The sequence below is a fragment of the Phoxinus phoxinus genome (genome assembly GCF_949152265.1).
Source record: "Phoxinus phoxinus genome assembly, chromosome: 20".
Taxonomy (NCBI): domain Eukaryota; kingdom Metazoa; phylum Chordata; class Actinopteri; order Cypriniformes; family Leuciscidae; genus Phoxinus; species Phoxinus phoxinus.
Genome location: NC_136895.1, coordinates 17746363 through 17767243, shown reverse-complemented (window position 1 = coordinate 17767243; position 20881 = coordinate 17746363). Strand labels below are relative to the sequence as shown.

General features: G+C 38.9%; 1 protein-coding gene across 1 annotated transcript; it reads left to right on the top strand.

The window, feature by feature from the left end:
* Window positions 1–401: 401 nt before the first annotated feature.
* rc3h1a (ring finger and CCCH-type domains 1a) lies at window positions 402–19476 on the top strand. Its single transcript, XM_079592869.1, has 20 exons — window positions 402–518; window positions 4423–4858; window positions 8033–8153; window positions 9190–9429; window positions 9513–9688; window positions 10123–10323; window positions 10536–10668; window positions 10771–10889; window positions 11775–11887; window positions 11966–12253; window positions 13378–13580; window positions 13663–14015; window positions 14100–14261; window positions 14778–14924; window positions 16229–16433; window positions 16523–16607; window positions 16713–16806; window positions 16963–17094; window positions 17329–17420; window positions 17568–19476. Exons 2-20 carry the CDS (start codon window positions 4628–4630, stop codon window positions 17722–17724), a joined length of 3252 nt encoding a protein of 1083 aa, XP_079448995.1. The 5' UTR covers window positions 402–518; window positions 4423–4627; the 3' UTR covers window positions 17725–19476.
* Window positions 19477–20881: the final 1405 nt, after the last annotated feature.

Sequence of the window (20881 nt, the reverse complement as noted above, 5' to 3'; positions counted from 1 at the left end):
CATAGATTTACATAAAAAATACAGAATGGAGGCTCTTTTGACTTGTGCTGGTAAGTTACCACTAAAGATGGTTTCTACATCCAGAACATCCTAGAAACTGCATAGCAAAGTATTAAACAATTTCATGGTGGTGACTTTTGCATGCACAAGAACCATTTTCTTCAAAACATTTGTTCAGACACAAAAGCTCAGAGACACACAACCTCTTGAGTTTCTCATCACCCTTTACCAAATCTAAAGAGGCTCCTCAGTGATTATGGGCTGTGTTTCAAAACCTAGCCGTTTTTTTTGAGCCAACAACAAGCATTGTACATTACTAATGCTGTCTATGCAAGTTTTGAGACTCTTAACTCCATGCAGGACACGATCTTGATCTGTGGATGATCTCCGGTTGCGCAATCCTGGACTTCTCTCTCACTTGAGCTCTGAGACTCAGTCAGACAGTCCAAAGAAACTTTCATTACAGCAGCAGGCGAAACTCGCCCTTCTTCTGTGAAGATTGAGCTGAACCAAATATTGTGAGTATATATTGTACTGCTTATATCATGTAGATGTATTGTCCTTTACGGTTCTGTTTTTTATATATACCGTTTAAAGAGGCTAAAACCATGCGAAGAGTCTAAAGCTTAGGAATGCAGCAGCTTAGCTTGAATCCCGTTTAAAACGCTAAAAATCGACATTTCTGCAGTGAATGGCGTTAAATCTAAGTGTAGTTCGACTAAAACGCCTAAAACTATTACAATCGAGCGTTGTAACGTTAAGCGTTACTAAGTCGCATCAACCGGCGTAGCTGCTAGCATAAATGCTAACGCTCACGAGCACATTATTCAGTAAGAAACTAATACTATATTTTACTACCGGTTAGTGTTTAGTTTTTATGCTTTAAAATTTATTAAATTAACTAAATATTATTTCAATTACCAATGGTTTTAACGATACTTCCGTTTTAACTGAACAAATGACGTTTAGCCGAACGCTACAAGCTTTGTTTTGTTAGCACACCGGCTAGCTGTTTAATATTCAAATTTCATTTCGGTTTAAACTGTCGAAATGCACATTTATATAAACTTAAATTTGATGTGCAATGTTTATATGTAGAAAACATCTCGTGGTGCTAGGTAGGTATTAGTAAGGTGTTTTTGTTTTATTAGAAATAGCTATTGATCAACCTGCGAGCTGACTAGCATAACAGATTGACAATCTTAGCTTCTAAATAAGTCATGTTTCTTTATCATAGCGTGGCATTTGGCAAAACAAGCGAGTAGGATATATATATATTCTATGTATATATTTAAAGGTATAATTGGGTTCCATATATTTAAAGTTTTACGTGCGTTTTGTATTATTTTCCAGTTATATCCAGCTCTAGTCAAAGGGCTTTGTCTCTTTCTTTCCTGTCCTGAGGGGTTCGATGTTATGCAAAATATTACATAGAAACCTGATTTTCTCAAGAAGTGTTTGACTACGAGTTTCTTGGAGGGTCATTTAATAATTATCCATTTGATTTGCCTTATTTGGCTGCTAAATCTAATGGGATCGTGATGATGCACACGTGCTTATTGTCTCTTTCTTAGCACAATATGTAAGATGGATGTAGTTTTTGTATATTGTTAAATCACGTGGAGTTGGATAAATAAGCTCGACCATTTTTAAAATCAAGTGATGCTTAAAACCTTTTTATCCTGTTTTAGGGGGTTTCCAATAGACAAATGGCAAGAGATAAGTCAACATGCTTTGAACTGAGGTCGTTTTTTCCATGACTGCATTGGCATCTGAACATATTTTTTTTTCTTTTTGAATTTCATGCATGAGGATCAGGCATGTAAATTACCTTACTGATTCATATTAAATAAATGTACCTTCACATTAGTCACATGAGGTTGACAAACAGGTCACAATGTCATGATTACACAGCATTTTCGGCATCAATTCCTTGTTTGGAGATGCTGGGTAATACAGTTAAAATTATACCAAATGGCCATCTTAAGCTAGCTTGTTGGCGTTTATATATATATGTATGTGTATATATTTATATATTATTATATATGCATATATAGCAAGCTTGTTAGGATGGCCACTAGATCTATATATACCATATATATATATATATATATATATATATATATATATATATATATATATATGGTATATATAGGTCTAGTGTATATATATATATATAGATAGAGAGAGAGAGAGAGAGGTTCCCATTTCCTCAATCACACACAAAACTTAAATATAGTTATTGGGAAATCCAGATACAATGAATTTATGTCATAAAGAAAATGAGTGGGTGTGGCCTCCTAAAACGGTGCTTTTGATGGCTGCCACAAGAGGAAGTACCTTTGTTGCATGGGTGGCTGCTGAAGATAACAGCACATACTTGAATGTTACATATGTATGCACCCATTTGGTAAGACAATGCATGTTGTTTATATATATATGTATTTATTCTACACAAATTATTCTTGTTTAAATATAGTGTTTCTATATTATTTGGTTTGTTTACTCATCACATTTTTTTAAGGGGTCAATCAATTCGCACACTTGCACATAGCCTAACTTGTGCTAAAAATACCTACAGGAATCCTTGCGAATGTTCTTGGTGGCGTCATTGCGATTAGGTGGAGTCCTGAATCTGAATAGTTTCAGTGTTGATTTGTACACCTTCTCCAACATTCAGAAAGGAAACAGGTGTGTTACATGTGACCCTGTCATTTTATTTTCAGCTTCCCTTTGTCAATGAAGCATGAGTGTGCAACTGCCGCGCATGTGATAGAAACTGTGATCTTTGTTATGGCTCATGTTTCTGTTCCCTATAGGTCAGTTTTTTTCCTGCCTTGCGTCTAAAAACATGTTCACGCAGCTTTGATATTTGCTAGATGAGTCACAGCGAGGGGCACATAACTTGATTTGAGCTTGAACGCTTCCTTGTGATGTCTCCCTCTGGAGCGGTCGAAGCAGTTGTTTTACTCATCATTAGTCATTTGAAATCCCCTTGGTTTTGTGCTGCGGAGGAGTTGTTTTTGTTATATAATGGCTATATTGGGCAGCGCTAAGGTACGGTCGCAGACTAAGCTGTAATAAATGATGAGTCAGGTTATTGCTACTGTTCTGAATCTGGACTTCCCAGGTCTGAATGTTTTATAGAGCTCATGTTGTCGTGCTGGAGAGGCGTTGTCAGGCTGATGACAAAGAGTTTAAATGTGATGATGGCTGAAAGATCTTTCCTGGTTGGTTTTCTTAGATACCAAAATAAACCTACTGTACTCGAGTCAGTGATAAGATTGTCAACGATGACGGAAAAGAAAAATCTTTACAAAAATAACATGTCATGTGATTTTATGCACTAGTGATTGAAGGCTATCTTTGTATTCATGTTGTTGTTTTTTTCGGTTTTTTTTTTTTTTTCAACAAAGGTCAAGTAGCCAAGTAAAAATTGTCTTTGCTTCTTTCCTGATTATTAACTAAACAGTTTTTAAACTTATTTTTCATTAAGTATGAAAAGTATTTTTTTTTAATAAACAAAGTTTTGGATATCATGACATGGAAGTTTTCCTGAGATTTGATCTAAAAAGAGATGCATTAAAGTGAGCCGAATGTTTAATTTTTTTTGTTTGTGAAACCATTTAAAATTCAGTATGACAATTTAGGCCTATGTAAAAGATGAAAAACTGAATTTTGGTTTTATTGCCTTTGTCCGACTCCTTTTAGATAATTTTTTTTGTTCGTTTTTACTAACTTTTAGACTTTTCATTAATTGTATTTTTTTTGTGTTATTAATGACAGTTTAAATGGCGGCATTAGCTTACATTTCTCAGGGCCGTCTAGTGTTATATACTGGGATTTTAATGTTTAATTAAAGGCCTTTTTGGTTATATTATGCATCAAAAAACTCTAATTTTAAATGAATTTAACTCTTAAAATTTATTTTGTTAGTTAGTTTTGAAGTCGTGAGAGAGATTTTATTTATTTTCTTTAACAAAAGTTATTTTATTTTAAAGTCAACATGAAACGGAAGTTGCGATCGTCTTTTCTTCCCTAATGTGGCGTAGCCTATCCGAATGAAATGGCGTTTTGAATTGGTCGATCTCATGTGAGTGACAGGATGTCCCGCCCTCACGCCAGTAAATGCATCATCAGAGAAGAGGGAGGGGAAGTATTTTTGATTAAAAATGACAAGGGGACATGAATTTAAAAAAGTATTATTCTAATAAATATTTAAATGTTTCATAAATACAAGAAATGTAACATTGATTCACACAGGTTTGTTGTGCTTATGTTTCATAAATGAGGCTCAATTTAGGTATGGTATTAGAAATGTGTTTTGAAGTTTTATTTGAATAAAAAGAATTTGGCATGTTGGAATGAGCTAGACATTTTTTTGTTATTTGTTATAACATCATTGTTATTTTTGTCTTGCAGGTTATGTTTTTCACACTATGTGCTGAACGCCCCCACAATGCCAGGAACTATTTAAGAACTGTGATCTTTGGAAGAGCTTTATCGGTTCCAGTGGAACCTCTAGGACTTACCGCCGTATCGCTTTACGCAAAACGCACATTGATCCAAATGCAGCAATAAGAGAAGATTTCGGGGACCGGTGCATCACAGACCGCGCTTTGCTACAATGCCCGTGCAAGCCCCACAATGGACCGAGTTTCTGTTGTGTCCCATCTGCACGCAAACCTTCGAGGAGAGCCACCGCAAGCCCATCAGCCTGGGCTGCGGGCACACCGTGTGCAAAATGTGCCTGAACAAACTGCACCGCAAGGCCTGCCCATTCGACCAGACCGCCATCAGCACGGACATCGAGCAGCTGCCCGTCAACACTGCGCTGTTGCAGCTCGTCAGCGGCCAGGTGAGTCTAAGGGGTTTTACACGGCACCGTTTTCACCTAATCACTTTAAACTTTTTACGCGTTTTGGCCGTTCTTTTACACAACATCAGCGCTTTGGGTTCCCGAAAACGCAAACTTTTGAAAACTGGTTACAAAGTACAAGTTTTTTAAACCGTCTCCATGTAAACAACAAAAACGCAAATCTCTGAAAACGATGACGTCAAGCACATGTGCATTACATGTTCAATCTATAGTGTTACAACGCCATCTAATGGCCTGGCAGCAGAATACAGCGATTTTAGTCGTGAACGGGGATCGTTTTGACAATGGTGTCAGAGAAGGAAAAACTTCTCCGTTTTAAGCAAATCGTTGTCGTGTAAACGTACCCTAAATGTGCAGTCACATCGCATCGGCAAAATTTCATGACTAAAAGTCATTGTGTAGCGATGTATGAAGTACAGTTCACATAGGAGTCACTTAGAAACCAATCTGTTTTCTGCATAAGAAACTTTTCATCATCTTAGTTGCTGTTGAAATGAATAGATCTCGCCTGTAAAAATTTGCAGAACTATGATAAATGTGACCGCATCTTAATGCTACAATTCCCATGCAAGGCCCTCAGTTCGCGGATTTGCGTGACCAACATGAACATGTAGGGGCGGAGCCATCAAGATAGGGGTGTGATAGTTTTTTTGTAGGCGTCTATTTGCTTTGGTGATTTCAAATATCAACAGCGTTTACAAGAAATCGCTTACTGCACCTTTAATACACAGCTAAAATTCCCATGCAAGCCCTGCAACTCGCAAATTCGTAACCAATTTGAATATGAGCTGAGGAAAACTTTTTGCCCTTTTCTGATTCCTTTTAAAAATCACTGGATTTCACCCTCAAAAATTTGCAGAGCAACAATAAATATGACGGCACATTAATGCACAGCTACAATGCGCATGCGATCTCCTGAATTTGCATGAGCAAAACATGGCAGGGAAACCATTTTCTTTCACACAAAACTCCCAATTGCAGAGATCCCTATTGAAATGACTGGATTTCATCCGCTAAAATTCGCAATTGTACATGTGACTGTACCTTAATGCGGTGTTTCCCAATCCCAAACCTGTACCTGAAGGCACACCAACACTACACATTTTCCAACTCTTCCTAATCAAACACCTGATTCAACTTATCAGATCTTTAGTAGAGACTCGAAGACTAAAGATATGCGTTGTTAGTGGGCCTCCAGGAACAGGGTTGCGAAACACTGCCTTAACGCACTGCTACATGCCGCCCCAGTGCACAACACCTTTACTTTATTGACTCTGTTTGCTTTATGGATGAAGTTGAACAGCGAGGATGAGGAAGTAAAACTACAGTGGTTCCTTGTCACCTAAACATTGTGCTTTTTCCCCTTTTCAAATTACCTTGATAACAATCGCACAAACAGTACAGCAGTTGTGTTTTGGTGGAGTGTGTTTATCACAGTGTTCACTGCATCCACTCGTTTCTGAATCAAGAGGACGAGCAGAACGTGACAGGTACAGCGTGGAGAGGTGGAGCTCAGGGCGTCGGGTTTCTAAAGATCAGCTCGCGGTCGTTCCGGTCTGGTTGCATTTCAGCCCTGATGTGACATACCAAAGCGTGAGAATGCATGATAGGAGGCAGTAAAAACACACTGGTTCTTCACAAACACAGCCAAAAGAGAACCAGGAATTCGAATCAACATCTGCCAGTCATTCCCAGGGTTGTCTGCGAAAATACTTCTATTCTGCACACTCTATGGCAGATTTGACTGTCGCAGCTATTACATAATTGTCTAGTCGCGATTATTTCTGATGACTGCAGTCACTGATCGCTTCATTGCGTTCAAATAAGGGAATTTAAGCAAACACAAAAATGCCACGCTGTCACATTTGCGCAACTGCAGATATTTTGGTTCGTTTCAGGTTTTCACACAAAGCTGATGAGAGCGTTTGTCCAAATCTGAAATGAGCAGCATGTTAAAAATTGTCAACTACCGGTACACAGAAAATGACTGCCTTAAAATGAGTAAAGACAAAAGTTAGGAAATTAGCTCAGAAAATATTACTGTTGGAAAAAATGATTGCTATTACTACTACTACTACTACTAATATATTATTCAGTTGGGATGGGTACCAAAAATTACAGTGCGAATCACCAAAAAGAGAGATTTTTAATAATATCTTCATATTTCAGTATTTAGAATTATATTATTCATGTAATTCTATCCAGTGGAATGTTTGTTTATCTACGCAAAGAAACTCAAAGGTCTTTATTCCTGCAAATGACTAGAAATAGGAGTAAATATTTGTTTGTACCACTATTACTATTACTACTAATATATTTACATAACACAAAGTGGTTGGAAGTATTTCTTCCTATTTTAATATTTAAAATCATATTATTCATATCATTATGAATTATATTAAACCCATTTATAATATTTTCTTATATATTGCCATTTTCAAATGTCAAAACAAACATATTTATGATAGTCAGACATTTTAGTTTAATATACAATTAGATTTTTTCTCAATAAACTCCTAATTACTGCTTATTAGTAAGGTTGAGTTTAGGTATTGGGTAGGATTATGTATGAAGAACATGGTCATGCAGAATAAGGCATTAATATGTGATCTATAAGTACTAATAAACATTTTTATTATAAACATGGAGCTTGATTGAAGTTTGACAATCTATTAAGACAATAATACGCTACTGAAATGGAAATCTATTGTTACTTAGTTATAAATGTCTTTACTGTCACCTTTGATTCATTTAATGTGTCCTTGTTGACAAAGTATTAATTTTTTTTTTTAAAGATTATAATTAAAAATCAATGTACCATTTTAAAGTTTCAGTTCTAAAGCTTGAGTCTGCACTCAGAAATCCAGTTATTAATATGACCATTAATCAGCCAAACCTCATAACCATGACAGCCCAACCTTATGGTCAAAGCAGTCGTTCCTCTCTCTGTTTTTGATGATAAATCACGTTGTTATGAGAATGGTTGCTCAGCGTGATGCAGGCTGTGGGTGTGAACGTGTTCTGTAAAAGAGGAATGTCCACAGCCCCATCAAATGCTGGTCAGTTATGTGAAGAATTCCCGCAAGACGTTATAGACGAGAACTATCTTTAACACAGTAACAGACAAATGTTGTTGTTTTTTCTCTCCTGCAGGCACCCAAACCTTCCCCCGTCACTTTACTGACAGCGGCAGAGGACGTCCAGCACTATGAGGAGTCCCGCACATGTGTGGAAGACCTGGCGCTCTATCTCAAACCCCTGAGCAACACCAGAGGTCCCTGCCGTTTGTTCATTTATTCAGTAGAAGTTAGCTTATGCTTTCAGGGTTTTTACGAGATTTATCATCACACTCGTATGTCATCAAAATGTAATTAGATTGCGATTGCACCGCAAAAAGAAACAAAATCTACTTGCATTTTTTTTTTTTTTTTTTTTAAGTGTTTATGGTTTTTAAGTGATTCATCATAAACATTCATTCGTCATCAAATGCATCAAGACAATTGGATTGTGATTGCGCCGCAAAAAGGAACAGTTTTAGATTTTTTTTTTTGTAATACATTTAATTCTTTATTTATTTTATTTGGTGATATTAAATTGTATTGTTATTTATTGATGCTTTTATTTATTATTTTTAAAAATAGTTTGGATACCTAACAATTCACCTTGTTTATCGCTTTTAAAGAATTCATCATAAACATTCATACATCATCAAATGCATCAAGATATCATAATTGTATTGCGATTTTGCCACAAACTATATATCTTTTTTTTTACTTTTTTTGTTTTATTGTTATTTATTCACTCATTTATTTTTTATTTTTACAAATTGTTTGGATACCTAACAATTCACCTTGTTTATCGCTTTTAAAGAATTCATCATAAACATTCATACATCATCAAATGCATCAAGATATCATAATTTTATTGCGATTGTGCCACAAACTATATTTCTTTTTTTTTACTTTTTTTGTTTTATTGTTATTTATTCACTCTTTTATTTATTTTTACAAATTGTTTGGATACCTAGCAGCATAAACATTCATACGTCATCAAATGCATAGAAATATCTTAATTAGATTGCGATTGCACCGCAAAAAGGAACAATGAATGGTTTAATTATTTAATTTAATTATGCTAAATATTTATTTATATGCTAAATTAATGTATTAATTATTGTAAATATTTGATTTATTTATTGACAATTGTTTGGATACCTAACAATTCCCAATGTGTATCATCCTTCGTGTCATTTATTAATGAGTGAAAAGGCTCAGTTAACGCTTGGGTTTTGCTGGTCTTGGTCCGTGCAGGTGCCGGGCTGAATGGCGCCGCTCAGAGCGTGCTCAGCAGACCCATGCAGCGGAAACTGGTGACTCTGGTGCACTGCCAGCTGGTGGAGGAGGAGGGCCGCATCCGGGCCATGCGGGCGGCCCGTTCTCTGGGTGAACGTACCGTCACTGAGCTCATCCTCCAGCACCAGAACCCCCAGCAGCTCTCCTCAAACCTGTGGGCCGCCGTCAGAGCCAGAGGCTGCCAGTTTCTCGGCCCTGGTAAGATTTGACCATCACAACGTGATAGCAGGCCAGTGAAATAATATGTGGGTACTAACTAAAAATTGGTTGTCGTCCAAAAGCCATGCAGGAAGAAGCATTGAAGCTGGTTCTTCTCGCTCTGGAAGATGGTTCGGCCCTCTCACGGAAGGTTCTGGTTCTGTTCGTGGTTCAGAGACTCGAACCACGTTTTCCTCAGGCCTCAAAAACCAGCATAGGACACGTGGTGCAGCTCCTCTACAGGGCCTCCTGCTTTAAGGTGCCTCTACTTTTCCTTTACCATATTCAGGGTTCCTTCGCAGTTTGGAAAAGTATGGTATTTGAATGTGCGTGTGGCACCACTCAAACCAGCAAAAGTTAAAGGTGCAAGTGATCGTCTAAATCAGGATGTACTTTGCTATCTGGTGACCGTTAAACATCAAACCACATTTACAGTATCAAACTGATGTGTCAGAGGTAAATATGTGTCAGTTATAAAGCGTTTCAGGTTTCTTCTCATCATGTCAGTGCATGTTTTCACTTCGAGAAAACAAAATACTTACAGACTGCTGTACTATATACCAAAGATAATGCTGAAAATAATGCTGTATGAAGAGGCTTGGAAATTTGAGTCAGGAAAAGTTTGGCATTTTGAAATGAAAAAAAAAAAAAACTTTTGTTAAATGTATAACATTTTGTTTGTTTTATCCTCAGGTCACTAAACGTGATGAGGATTCCTCCTTGATGCAGCTGAAGGAGGAGTTTCGCACATACGAGGCTCTTCGGAGAGAACACGACTCTCAGATCGTCCAGATCGCGATGGAGGGCGGACTGCGTATCGCCCCTGACCAGTGGTCCTCACTACTGTACGGCGACCAGTCCCACAAGTCCCACATGCAGTCTATTATAGACAAGGTATGAACTCGCAGAAAGTATTATTTTAAGATTTCACTAGGTGGTGCTGTAGGTACTACCCAGTGTTACATGTTTGAATTCTCCAGTAACACCCCTCCCTGTGTAGAGAGCGCATTTAGGGTGTAGCAAACGTCACGTCGTGCATAAAAACATGTTGATTTTGTCTGTTGGTATGTGGAGTATGTGTTTATGTGGCTTTGTGTGTGTTTTAGCTGCAGACACCAGCATCATTTGCTCAGAGTGTTCAGGAACTCACAATTGCCCTTCAGAGAACCGGAGATCCTGCCAATCTCAACCGCCTCAGACCCCATCTGGAGCTGCTGGCAGACATCGACCCCAGCCCAGGTCTGTCGGCCTGCTCCGTTCACACATATGCCAGTACAACCATTACACATTCATAAAAACATAATCGTCTGAATTTGTCTGCCTGTTGTTTTGCGCTGATAGATGCCCCTGCGCCCACATGGGAGCAGCTAGCCAAAGGGTTGGAAGCGGTGCGGACCGTCGTTCACGGACTGGTGGATTTCATCCAGAACCATAGCAAGAAGGGAGGTGATCAGCAGCAGGTCGGTAACCAGATCACAAACATAAAAATATGAACTTTTCAACATTTAAATACTTGAACAAAATAATGATTTAGAATCGTCTCATGATTTACAACCAGTGTTTAGAAGATGAAATGGCTTGTATTTCAGCAGCAGCAGAAGCACACCTTTTTCTACATTTTGGGACAATAGTCGTTTTTATCCAAAGTTGCAAATTTAATTTGGGCGCAAAATTGGAATATCGCATAAAACATTTGCGAATAAAGCACCGTTTCCATCCCATGTGTTCAAGAGAACAAAATCATGACTTCCTGGGAAATGAAAAATGAATTCTGTAATATTGTAAGGGAGGAAACTGTGGCTCTTTTTCGCACATCATAAATGACTTGCGCCTCAGAGCTCGCAGACGAAACGCAATAAACACCGTCATGTTATCACGTGTTCCATAATGTTTGGGAACGCTGTCGTGTAAGATTGGGAGGGCATTATACCAAATCATTTTTATGACAGACTTTAACTCAGGCACTTCAGAATTATCAAACCAACATTTGAGATGCTGTGCGATGAGATTGGATAACTGGATTAACCAGCGGACCTTCCTCTGAAGCAAAATCACGTGGTGTTTTTTTTTCTTTTTTTGTATGCAATATCCCAAAGTTTTCATAAAAATAGGTGGATGGAAACATTTATTGACTAATTGTCTATATATCAGTGTTATGTTAGTATTTATATACTATACTATTATAGTTTTCTTATCAGCATTTTCTGTTTAACTGTCTGTAGAAACAGTTTTTTTCTATTTAGCTTTCGTTTATTCAGAAAGGTCGGAAACAAAATCGCAGATTGCAAACATTCAAATACCTTGCACTAAAATACGAGTAAACATATCTCACTTCCTGCCCACAGCCACCTCAGCACAGCAAATACAAGACCTACATGTGTCGGGACATGAAACAAAAAGGCGGCTGTCCTCGTGGAGCAAGTTGCACCTTCGCTCACTCTCAGGAAGAGCTTGAAAAGTGAGCGGCACGTTAATGATGTTAAATACTACGGAATAAGCATTAGCACCAGCTTAACCTTCTCTTCTCTGACGACAGGTACCGTAAGATGAATAAACGTCTGGGATTGCGCCGACAGCTCAGTCAGTCCCTGACCCAGCTGAACGAGATAGACTTCGGCGCTGGTCTGTTACCTGACGAGGGGCCGCTGATGGAGGGCCTTCCACGCAAATCCTCTTCCATCACCAATGGCATCCTAGCAGCAGGACCTGGATCTACTCTGGCCCACCTGGTTTCCAGAGGCTCGGACCCGTCTTACGATCCATCACACAAACCGGGGAAGATGGACTCGGGGAGCCACAGTGCCCCTGGCTCACCTCCAGACTCGTGAGTTAGATTTATTGATTGGTGTTTCTGTGATTTTGCCAAGTAAGACATGTTCCTGGATCAACATGTCTCGTTGATCCTGGAACAACATTGCTGTCTAAAAACATAGTCCTAAGCATATCCCTACTCCTAAACCCAACCTATGACTTACCCCTAAAATCAGAGGGGAATGATAGGGGAATGACACTGATGTAAAAGCACCTAAACCTGACATTAACTGTAAAACTCCCTCAAATCTGATTGGTTGATTGGAATGTTGTTTCAGGATCAACAAGGATGTTGATCCAGGAACATGTACTTGGTAAAATCACGTTCATCTACTTAGCACAGGGGGTTTCAAACTTTTTGACTTTTTGATCCCCTTGCAAAGGACTCCTTTCCTAAAATATAAAGGAATTTGCATGTATTAAGAGCTATGTGAAAAAGTTATAATATTTTAAATATCTATATAAAATATTAACTTTTTAATATTTAATAACTGTTAATAGTGTAAAATGATCAAAATAGTGTCGTTTACAACACGTGTTTAGAGACATTTATTTGTTTATTAATTTATTATTATTGTAGTAGTAGCAGCATCAACACTATTTTTTGCAGTATAGACTAATTGTGTATAAATCAGTGCTATTTTAATATTATTTGTGCCTTTTTATTATTGCCTTTTTTGTATTTCTATTTAGCTTTAATTCATTTGTTATTGCAGTTCTAGTAATTTAGTGCTTATTTGTAACTTATTTTTATTTCAGCTAGTTGCCAAGACAACATTACTTTTTTTCGTCATTCTCTTATTTAAATGTTTGTTATCTAATAATTATATTAAATCTAAACTGAAAATATTAGATGACAAACTTAAAATCAAACAAAAATGATACATTGGCCTTGACAACTAACTTTTTAAGATTAACTAAGATTTTAAGTCATAAAATTCATTTATTTTTTAATAAACAAATTAAAATGATGCATTTTTAATAGTTTCTTATAGTTATTAACAACACTGTTATACAATATTAAACTTGTTACACAGCTACTTGCCATACACATTCATTAATGGACATATTGATTTGAGTTATTATCTTAAAAAAGCGAGACTGCGGACTGACTGCACTTTCTCTCTTGCTTTTCAGATTGGAATCCTTCCCAAAATCTGGAATGCTCATGAATTCCCACCCAAGGGTGGCAGGCGAAGGCTCAGTCGGGCAGAAGCACATGTCTGCTGTGCCTAGAGGTTCTTACCCATACTCACCACACCAGTCTGAACTGCATTACCGTGAAGCCAGAGCGCCGCCACCACCATCCGCCCAATATGAATCCCCCCAGTATTCTACAGGTACAAAAACACAAAAAAAATGTAAACAAATGCATTGTTGCACGTGTAGATGGAAAAAAAATCTATTTTCTCATTTCAACAGGTAATCCTTATCCCCACCACCACCACCAACCACGCTACGCCCATCATCCCGCTCCAGATCCAGGCATGCCACCATATCTGGACACTTGTTCCAGCTCCTCCTACTCAAAGCATCAGTATGCCAACCCCAGTTCCCATTACGGATACCCTTCACACCACGATGGCCGTCGCCACTCAGCCTACGCCCATCCCCAAACATTCGCCCCACGGGAGGAACTGGTCCGAAGGAGTCCGGACGTCCCCCCGCCACTACAGCCCCAAAGCACTGGCGGCTCGTACCCACCGGAATCAGCTCAGGAAAGATACGCCATTGAGAACTATAACCACTCCAGTCAGATCAGGAATTACCACAGGGTAAGATGCGTTGCTTACTATATTTGAACTGCACCGGTCCTGTTTCAAACCTAAAGAAAATGTGACCCGATTATGTGTCCCCAGAATACCTACACACGAGCACAGCACTCCCTAGACTACCTGCACCGTCGCAGACAGGAGATCATGGCCCAGCTGGAGGAGAGAAAGGTGGTTTCGCCGCCGCACTTCGGCTCCTCGCACTCGTACGATCCCAGCTACCCTCAGGACATGAGGGGACAGAGCCATGTAAGCCAGGAGAATATTTCACACAAATACTAATGATGATAAAGAAGACGGTAGAAGGGCTGCACTTTTAATCTGAATAAAACACTGGTTCAAAGTTCAGAATCGAACACAGCCATAAACACTACAGTTGTAATGTAAAATAATATATAATAATAATTATTATATTTGACTTATACTTATTTTACAGTAATCACTTCACAGTGAAAGATTATAATAATAATTTGTAATATTTTTTTATTATATTTGACAGTGAAATATAATAGTAGATATGGTTTTATTTAATAATAATTTGTAATAATGATAAAAAATAGTATTGTTGTTGCTATTATGTTAGTTGTATTGATGTATAATCACAAAATTGAGTGAAATTGTGCAGCCCTACAAATCAAATATAGAGCTTTTTTTTATTGCAATTTTTATTAGAATTTTTTTTTTTTTTTCAGTTCGAAATTTGAAATAATACAGCCCTAGTAGGTAGCGTTTAGTAATGAGATGCCACGTCCGTTTTGTTCACAGTACATGGAGGAGAACCCCCACGGTTTCGGACACTTCCGGGAACAGGACTACACCGCCTCATATTCCCCTTGGTCATGTGACACCTTCGGTTCCTACATCGGCAGCAAGGATATGAAGTCCAAAGAGGGCATGAACTCCATGGAAACAGTAAGTTTTGCCTTTCTATAGCGATTCTGAAGGTGAATTTCTACGTTTTTCACATTCCTGATTATAAAACGGACGGAAAAGAATGCTACAGACTTTCTAGAGCCATTTCTAGGGAACAGAATATTATAAAAACGTAGTAATGGGCTCTTGACTTGAGGCTGTAAGCAACCACACAAAACTCCCTAGCAACCGCATAGCAATGCTCTGGGAACTAGGGGTTGCACAGACTAGTTTAATGCTTTGCAATGACGCTTTAAGTCGCCTGTTAATGGCTTATAGAGGGCCCAACAGGAGTCCATATTTACGCTCTGTTTCCAACAGTTAACATGACAAATAAATGCATACTCATCGCCGTTCTAAACTAATGCGCTGCTGCGTTGTAACACATACAGACAGTAGCTCACACAGCACGTGCAGAATGCGCATACACACAGAATTATTCAGTAGCGCAGAAATATGTTCTGTGGATTATCAATAAAATAGCTTAGAAACTGTAACGTTCTAGCATATATTTCTCAGTAACTAAAGCCCACAGCTTCACTGTTAGTATAGGTAGAATGAATTCACATGCAATGCTCTCTCACTAATACATTCATATAAATGTAATCTTTACTTTGCTGCTTTATCTGTATCTGGTTTAGAACCAGCAGAAATCTGTGAGAAATATAACAACCCAAAGACAAAAGAACTGATAAAAATAAGTTGTTATGTAGGAGCAATAGCCTTGTGGGCAGCGCTGTGTCATATGCCATAGCTGTGCACAAAGTAACCCGCGGTCGAGTCTCGGCTCGAGGTTCAGGCTTATTTGTTCATCAATGACGTCATCAGCGACTAATCGCATAAATCTGAAGTCGTTCAACCCCTACTGGCAACCAACCAAAACCTTAGCATCATTCATCATTTAGAATTTTCTACGGGCAAGAATTGCATTAGAAAATGTACATTTGAGTTCATTAAAGCTGAAAGGCTTCGCATTCCAAGTAGATTTCGTCCAGTTTTCTCCCTCACATTCAATTTTGAGCTGTTTTCAGTGGCTGTTCCATTACAAAAGGTTATCAGTGTTTATTCTGTCTAGTTTGTACTAACCACACTGTTGACGAACCAAAGGCCATATATGTATTAACAGAGGACCCCAGTGAGTTTTGTTCATGGTTCAGGCTTATTCCATCTAAACAGTTTGATAATATTCCTAAATATTTGACCAATGAAGTTGAACATATTTAAATAACAGCATGCTGAAAACGAGTTTAAGCATATTTGAATTTAGTTAAGTTCTTCAGCTGAATTGTAACCATTTCTCCCAGCAAAACATAGACAGAGGCAAAAGTCTGAGAGCGCAGAACTTGGAGCTTCAGCGCAGAGCGGCAGACGTGAAAGACGACGACCCCATCATTCCCTTCGGCTCCCTGCCGACCGTGTCTCGTTTTGGCGCCATTGCACGCACGTCTAAATCTGGCTACCCACCCAACAGCGCGATGCCACCCTTGCCTAACTCTGCCAAACACACCGGTAAACTCCTCCTGCTGTGTATCAGCATTGCTAATGGGACAACACGATTATTTGTTTGTTTTTTAATGGTCTTTGTCTTGTCTTTGAAGCCGAGTACACCTATCCGAACCACAGCGGGTGGAGCGGCGACTCCTACCAGCCGCACCAAACGCCTCAGGGGCATTTCAGCGAGCGGTATGTTGCCCTGCCCCCGCTCTTTACAAGCAACCGCTTGGTCTCAGTTTAGTCTTAATCTGTAAATGTCCTAAACGAGCTAAATATTTTCCACTCATCCTGCAGATCCCCTGCCGTGCAGGCGCGCGAGCAGCTGAGGATGGAGCTACAGCAGGTCAACCAGCAAATCAACCAACAGACACAGAGCCGTGGCCTGGAGGTGAGATTGTCAGTCTACCTGGATGTCATTTTAAATACCTGTTCGATCCAACTAAATTATCTTTGTGAGGACGTTTTGTCCCCGTAACGTAGGGTTTAGCAGGAATGTGCGTGTAAAAATATCATGATTCAGCGACTCATCCCTCTCCTTTGGCAGAAGCCAAGCTCAGTGATGTCCCAGCCGCCTCGAGCGGACTGGTCCTCTGGGAGTTTGTCCAGTGAACAGCTGAGTCACGAACTGCACCAGGTGGAGAGAGAGATCGACTTGAGGAAACAGGAGATGGCCATGGTTAGTGAGACTTGCAATTTATAGAGCTTCTATTAATTATTCATAATTAATATATTCCGTTACCTCTGAATAATTCATGAGGCCACTGCCGTGTCTTGAGCAGAAAATCCATTTTTAAGCAAGGTCATTTGTAAAAGTAAAGGTTTTTTTGTGTTATTGTAGAGGTGCAAGGAAGTTCAGGAAGTTCATGTGATTTACATCACTGTGCTTGAGCTTAAATAATTTTGCCTTCAGGAGAACCACGATGGCAAGTACAAGCGGGTCTCAGTCGAAAACGGACAAGACGAACATGCTTTGCAACGAGAAGAGCATCCACTAACTCTTAGGTGAAATATAACAGTGAATCTTACTAAAATTATTTAAAGGAAGAAAAATACATGTTTTACATCCACTACATTGAATGAAATTTAAATACATGTGGTTTATTTTGTCCACCACAGTAGTTCTCATTGCCTCTCTCTCTCTTGTTGTAGTGAGGGTTTAAACGGCTCCATCGGTTTGGTCCAGGACTGCGGTCTCGTCAGCAGCAGCATGTCCTCACTGACCAGCAAGACGTCATCTCTCAGTTTGTCCTCTGAACAGGTGGCCAGCAGCCCTGATCTGCCCAAGAACGGAGTTGCCCACTCCTAGCCGGCTCTTTCTACCTCAGATTCTCCCTCTGCAAACCACCGGAGCGCTCAGTAACCAGCCGGCGCTCCTGTCCCAAGTTAAACCTTCTGGAGCAGGATTCTCCAGCATCGCTGTCTAACACACGACACGCATTCACTTAATCCTGATCTTTATCTTCCTCCGCTGACCCCTCCGACACCCGTCAGGCAAATATGGGTGGAGTTTGGGTGGGATTCACTGTGCATGTGCCTCAACAGACTTGCACAATCATGCCCTGATTTAGTTCCTTTTTTTACAGCAGTATCTGCTGTTGAGTATTTTCTTCTTTTGTATCCTTTTTCCTGAGACAAGCCTTTTTCCATTGCCTCGTAAATCAGGGTGAATCCAAAATATCCTCAGTCTTAAGTATTTGTCAGGCAACATATAACATGATCTCGCTTATGTTGCTTAATGATCATTAATCCACTATCTTGGGTTTCAAAATTGCGTTTTTATCATAATGTGCTACGTTTTCGGTAGTTACGCTCTTGTTTGTGCTTGGTGTGGTGTTTACACTTCTGTCTTCTTCTGAGTTTACAGTGTTCAAACTCACCATTTGCTATAACCGCAGGCTTGCTGCATATTCACCCGACAGAAAACATTTTGTTTTATCTTTGAGGGTCAAAACTATGTATCATGTTTTACACATTAGGCTTAATTTAGGCTTTTACAGTGTGATTGTTATGATGCACGTTATTGTGTGTTATAGAGATGCTCGTAACCCAAATGTTAACTGAATTGACCTCGATTGCACTCATGCCAACAAACCCAAAAGCCTCAAAAGTCTTAAAATTGCCCTTTTATTGTTTTCAGTGTATTACACTACACCGCCTGTGGGATTTCGATTGAACCGCCTGTAATCATCATCATCATCTTCAGCTGTAATGTCCTCAGGGATGCATTATTCAGCCTTTTTTTTTTTTAGTGGATAGAAATAACAATCCAGGTCAGTCTAGGTTTTTTTCATAGTGGGTAAAGATACATTTTCCATCCTGAGGATGGAAAGAAAGCCGCTACGATATAAAAGATGCGTTCTGTTGTAAGAATGCGCATGTACTTCTCTTCACTTTGTCAGTGAAATTACGATCTTCAGAACAAGCCACGTTTTTCACGTCGAAAGACGTGGCGTATATTCAGAGCAAAAAGAAAGACTTTGATCCAGTTGTAGCCGCCTCAAGACTCTCCTTCATTCTGTTTCGTCTTTGAAGTTTGAAAAAACATTGTTTTGATGGGCCGGTTCGATCGAATTCCCCTACAGGCTGTGCTTAACCGTGTACATCACAATCCTCCTCAGCGTCATTCAAATACTGATGGGGGATTAACGGATCTTTTTCGCCATGTGATCTGTCTGACTGTTTGAACTAGAATAGACTCGTTATCTTTTAAGATAGCCAATCAAGAGTATTTCCATATTTCACATTATTTGGAATAGTTTTTTTTTCCCAACCCAACCAAAAATTTATTTTGTAGTCACGTCACTCCCACCACCAGCCAGTTCTGTGTTTTTCTCACAGTGAAAAGGCGCATTAAAAACATCAAGAGTGGCCACTTATGGCTTATAGATTGTTGTTGGGTATAAAAGTCAAAGTTTGTAGAATCTCCAGATGTTTTTTTAAATTTTCTGAGCAGATTTTGGCGAAAAATCTGAATGCATTATCAAACTAGCTGAAAACAATGAGCAAAGACACAAGATGACGATGTCCGCAGATTCTTCATGCAATTGCTGACGAGCCTAAAAAAAAAACGTGACTGTTAAAAAGGACACAACACGTCGTCATATTTCAGTTAGCCAATCCGCAGTCGGGTTATCAAAACACTTGCACTGTAAATCTCAAACTTGCATTCTTCCATGTATATCGCTTCCTTGGTGGTGAGATCTCATCACTTACGAAACAGTCTTTTAAGTTGGAAATTTATTTTATTTTATTTTTTCCTGCTAGCATATAATAGTCTCTTGAGACATCCTACCGCAACCTTAAAAGCACCTATTTTGGTGGAACTTCTCTTAAGTTGGAGTTGATTTCTATTGTTTTTAGTTACGTTATTACGGTATTACTGTGGCTTTGATCTGAGCTTTTTGACATTTTAAGCAATCGTCAAGATTGGATATTTCTGCGTTTAGGTAACAGAACTGTGATGCACAGTGTAGACTTTAAGGATAGCATGAATTTACCCAAAATTAGTTTGAAAGAAACAGAAAAGCAGAAGCTTTTTGTCATTGTTGGTTTGAAGCCAAATGGATTCCGAACGATATTGGTGTTTAGTTGAAGGTGAAGGCAAACACAAATTTTAGGATCTAGAATGCGTCCTAGGTTCACTTGGGTAACGTCACCTTTATTGTTTTGTTTTAAAGGAACACCTGTCTTTATCTCAGGGTCGGTTTTTTAGTGTATCTGGGTGTAAACGTCTTTGTCGCATTGCGCACTCTCTTTGTTTTCAGGACTGCAATCGTCTGTTTCGAGACTTGAAGACTTCAGGACTGTGCCTTTATGCAGATCTGCAGTTATTCACATATTGGGTGTGTAGATGTAGCTGAACCATCTTTATTTATAATATTCAACTCTTCTCAGTCTAAGTCAGCATTTATATTAAATGATCTCTTCGAATCTGCAGGCTTTTAGACCGCCAAACTGAGTACTGCCTATCCTTTCTGAGATAAAGGAATTTATTGCCAGGTCATTTGTTGTTGTAGCCATTTTGTGTATCTTTCGTGCAAGTGAACTTGAGTATTTAAGCATGCTTCATGGTGTGATGGTGGTCTTTTGATGTTAGGGTTCTTTGAAGAGTCTCGATTGGAACAGGAAAACAAGGACAGCCTGTGAATTTTGTCATAGTTTGATATGGATATTCAGAGAGGGAGTATCAAGGCTCATATTTAATGACATTATTGGAGGTCTGATAATAATACAGTTAAACAAATAAAGGTTTACTGTTCTCATATAAGCCACTGATACAATCCTCGACAGTTCCTTTGTACCAAACTGAGACCGTTTCCTTGAACCAAACAAGGATTGTATAAACACTCTTGCAGAGAGACTCCATTGCTTGTGGTTTTGAAATTATGTATTTGAAGTCAACCATTTGAAAACCAACTGTTTTAAACTATTGTTGCAAAGCAACATTTACATGATCACCCGAT

Bases quoted from the DNA above. Each gene is read 5' to 3' on its own strand.
- rc3h1a (XM_079592869.1), top strand. From the start codon at position 4,628: ATGCCCGTGCAAGCCCCACAATGGACCGAGTTTCTGTTGTGTCCCATC. The intron at 8,154-9,189 runs GTCCCTGCCGTT...TGGTCCGTGCAG, and splicing joins ACCCCTGAGCAACACCAGAG to GTGCCGGGCTGAATGGCGCC. The intron at 10,669-10,770 runs GTCTGTCGGCCT...TTGCGCTGATAG, and splicing joins AGACATCGACCCCAGCCCAG to ATGCCCCTGCGCCCACATGG.